This window comes from Homarus americanus, unplaced genomic scaffold (assembly GCF_018991925.1).
Source record: "Homarus americanus isolate GMGI-L3 unplaced genomic scaffold, GMGI_Hamer_2.0 scaffold74, whole genome shotgun sequence".
Taxonomy (NCBI): domain Eukaryota; kingdom Metazoa; phylum Arthropoda; class Malacostraca; order Decapoda; family Nephropidae; genus Homarus; species Homarus americanus.
The window spans coordinates 864,415-868,160 of record NW_024716951.1 but is presented as its reverse complement, the minus strand read 5'-3'; the positions used below and the strand labels follow the sequence as shown (position 1 = coordinate 868,160).

The following is a 3,746-nucleotide window of genomic DNA, read 5'->3' as shown; positions in this document are numbered from 1 at the left end:
CATGGCACAGTGTTTCTCTGTCTGTGCATGCCATTGAGCACAGTGTGTCTCCTCTGTGCCCATATGACAGTGTTGTCTCCTCTGTGCCATATGACACAGTGTTTCTCCTCTGTGCCATATGACACAGTGTGTCTCCTCTGTGCCATATGACAGTGTGTCTCCTCTGTGCCATATGACACAGTGTGTCTCCTCTGTGCCATATGACACAGTGTTTCTCCTCTGTGCCATATGACACAGTGTTTCTCCTCTGTGCCATATGACACAGTGTGTCTCCTCTGTGCCATATGACAGTGTTTCTCCTCTGTGCCATATGACACAGTGTTTCTCCTCTGTGCCATATGACACAGTGTGTCTCCTCTGTGCCATGCTGAGTGTTTCTCCTCTGTGCCATATGACACAGTGTTTCTCCTCTGTGCCATATGACACAGTGTGTCTCCTCTGTGCCATATGACAGTGTTTCTCCTCTGTGCCATATGACACAGTGTGTCTCCTCTGTGCCATATGACACAGTGTTTCTCCTCTGTGCCATATGACACAGTGTTTCTCCTCTGTGCCATATGACACAGTGTGTCTCCTCTGTGCCATATGACACACTGTGTCTCCTCTGTGCCACATCATAGCGTATGTCATATTAATATTGACCTAAAATGTGGATGAACTAATTTAACGATAACATTTATGTTGTGTTACTTTTTGCAGATGAGTGACAGTGACGAGCGAGACTACGGACGCAGTTACTACAGCGACAGGCGCAGTAGCAGCAGTAACAGCAGTTACAAGAGAGACTATGGTTATGGCTGTGGAAGAACAGGTTCTGACAGCTCGGACAGCAACAAACGTGAGACTAACTGCCACGACGGTGGCAGCAGTTGGCTGAAAGATGAAGACGACAATGAAGGCGGAGGCGGGGAAGGATTTGACTATTCCTACAATGATCACGCCCGTCTGAACAGCATCAGCAGTGATCCAGGAGGGCTTTTTAAAGGCAGGAGAAGCAGCAGTAACAGTAGCAGTAATAAGAGTGTGGGAGGTGGCTTTGACGCGTCTTACCATAAGACAGCCGATAGCAATGAGTGGAGTTCAAGCAGAGGAAGGAAGTCTGGAGACGACAACAGCAGCAGGAACAGCAGTCAGGACAGCGACAGATACCGATTCAGGTTTGGCGACAACGACAGCGACGACGGCAGAAGGAAAAGGAAGCCAACAACGTCGTATTTGGAGGACGAGACGACCACACATGGTCATGACGACCTTCCCTGTTGCTGTGTTGTGTTATGAGGGTGCAACATGACGACGTGCCTCAGATACAGCATTAAGGTACAGCAGCCGTGATTTACAGCTTCAAGTCCAGCATTAAGGTACAGCAGCCGTGGTTTACAGACACAAGTACAGCATTAAGGTGCAGCAGCGGTTGTTTACAGACTCAAATACAACATTAAGGTGCAGCAGCCGTGGTTTACAGACACAAGTACAGCATTAAGGTGCAGCAGCGGTTGTTTACAGACTCAAGTACAGCAATAAGATACAGCATGCGCAGTTAAGTTTCCCAAATATAATATATAATTTAATATACCGCGATAAGGACTTCCCAACAACAAGTTCTCTCACAACTGTTGGGGAAACATTGAAAATGTTCCAAATATTTTATAATAATAATAATAATAATAAAAAGAAGAAATAATAAAAAAATAGTTATAATAAACACAACAGTCCCACACATACACCGTTGGGTGAGAACACATTAATAGGTGTTCTCTTAGTTGCCAAGGTCACCATGTTAACCCTCCAACCCCTTAACTCAAGGGTAACTATGTTAACCCTTCAACCCCTTAACTCAAGGTCACCATGTTAACCCTCCAACCGCTTAACTCAAGGTCACCATGTTAATCCTCCAACCCCTTAACTCAAGGGTAACTATGTTAACCCTTCAACCCCTTAACTCAAGGTCACCATGTTAACCCTCCAACCGCTTAACTCAAGGTCACCATGTTAATCCTCCAACCCCTTAACTCAAGGTCACCATGTTAACCCTCCAACCCCTTAACTCAAGGTCACCATGTTAACCCTCCAACCCCTTAACTCAAGGTCACCATGTTAACCCTCCAACCCCTTAACTCAAGGTCACCATGTTAACCCTCCAACCCCTTAACTCAAGGGGCATCATGTTAACCTACCAACCCCTTAACTCAAGGGTCATCATGTTCACTAACTCCCAGTAAAGAAACGCACCAACACAAGAAATATTGGTGAATCATGTTTTATTTTTTCTTACGTGGTTATAAACACATAAATGGATCACGCGCACTAACACTGATATATATATATATATATATATATATATATATATATATATATATATATATATATATATATATATATATATATATATATATATATATATATATATATATATATATATATATATATATATATATATATATATATATATATATATATATATATACACAATGAAAACGTGGATAAGATAAATCTTGATAAAATCACACGGGAAAAGGGAAACAACGGAGCACCTTAGCTTTCGTCTTTATTCAAGACATCTTCAGAGGCAACTGAATTACATGGACCGAGAGGCTTAGGTACACAGGGTGACCTTACTAAACATGACATCGATCATAGACTCAGGAATGTTTTGTAGTACGATTTTATTAATTTGGCTTATGCCAGGAGCTTTGTTCTTAAAGCTTGCTATTGTTTTTTCAATATCAATTAGGGTTAATGGAGCAATTATTGGGTTATTAATATTTAATGAATTGAGGTTGATTTTCCTAGTAGGTTTCCATTTCTCTGTGTTCTGGCTCAAATGTGTTCTAGTTGCCTGTTCTGTTTCTTGGTAGAAGCTTCTACTGTCTTCGGCGTTGATTCTGAATATGTCTTTCCAGTATTCTCTAAATATTGGTTCTTTATCGTGTGGTTCTGTTGCCTTTCTACCGTTTTTGTCCTTTATGTAGCTAGTTTCTTCCGAATTAGTTCCCATTAGGTTTTTTATTTTTTTCCAGAATGCTTTTGGATTTTTGTAGTCTGCTTGTGTGTCCTGGATCAGTTTGTTCCATGTTTCATTGTGTTTGTTCTTGCTTATGTCTCTCAGTTCTTCTTTTAGATTCCTGTATAATATTCTGTTGTCATTGCTCCACCCGTGTGTTTTTGTGTATTCATATAGATTGATGAATCTAGTTTGGATCATTTTCTCTTCATGTGTTAATTGTGCATGTGGTAATGTACGGTATGTTGTTTTTCATTGCTGTTATTACTTCATTGTACCATGTATCCAGTGTTTTGTCAATCTCTGTTGTGTCTTTGTTGTGTAGTAGTGTTGGTTCGTTGTTGCTAAGATCCGATTTAAATTTTTCCCAATTTGCTCTATTGAGTGAAAATCTTGGGATTGATGGAATTTGTATCGGGGATTTGGATAGAGTTGCTATTATGGGTAGATGATCACTGGTTGTTGTGGGTCCAGCTTTTAGATGGTGATGCCTATTGGTTAAAACAATGTCTGGTTTCCCAGAGTTACCGGCTGATACGTAAGTTGCGAAGTCGGGCCCGAGGTGTGTTATTGTCCCGTGTTCGATGAGAGCATGGAGGATTTTTCCTCCTGGGTTTCTAATACTGTGTCCTAAGGTTGTGTGTTTAGCATTGAGGTCTCCTATGCTGGATTGTTTTGCCTCATTAGTTTAAGATGTCCCCTGTAAGGAACATTGGCCTTCTGAATGTTAGATATGAAGTTCCAA

At 41.1% G+C, this 3,746-nt stretch overlaps 1 protein-coding gene across 1 annotated transcript; it reads left to right on the top strand.

The window, feature by feature from the left end:
• The first annotated feature begins 699 nt into the window (after positions 1 to 699).
• Positions 700 to 1,278, top strand: LOC121858549 (dentin sialophosphoprotein-like). Its single transcript, XM_042355038.1, has one exon. It carries the CDS (start codon positions 700 to 702, stop codon positions 1,276 to 1,278), a length of 579 nt encoding a protein of 192 aa, XP_042210972.1.
• Positions 1,279 to 3,746: the final 2,468 nt, after the last annotated feature.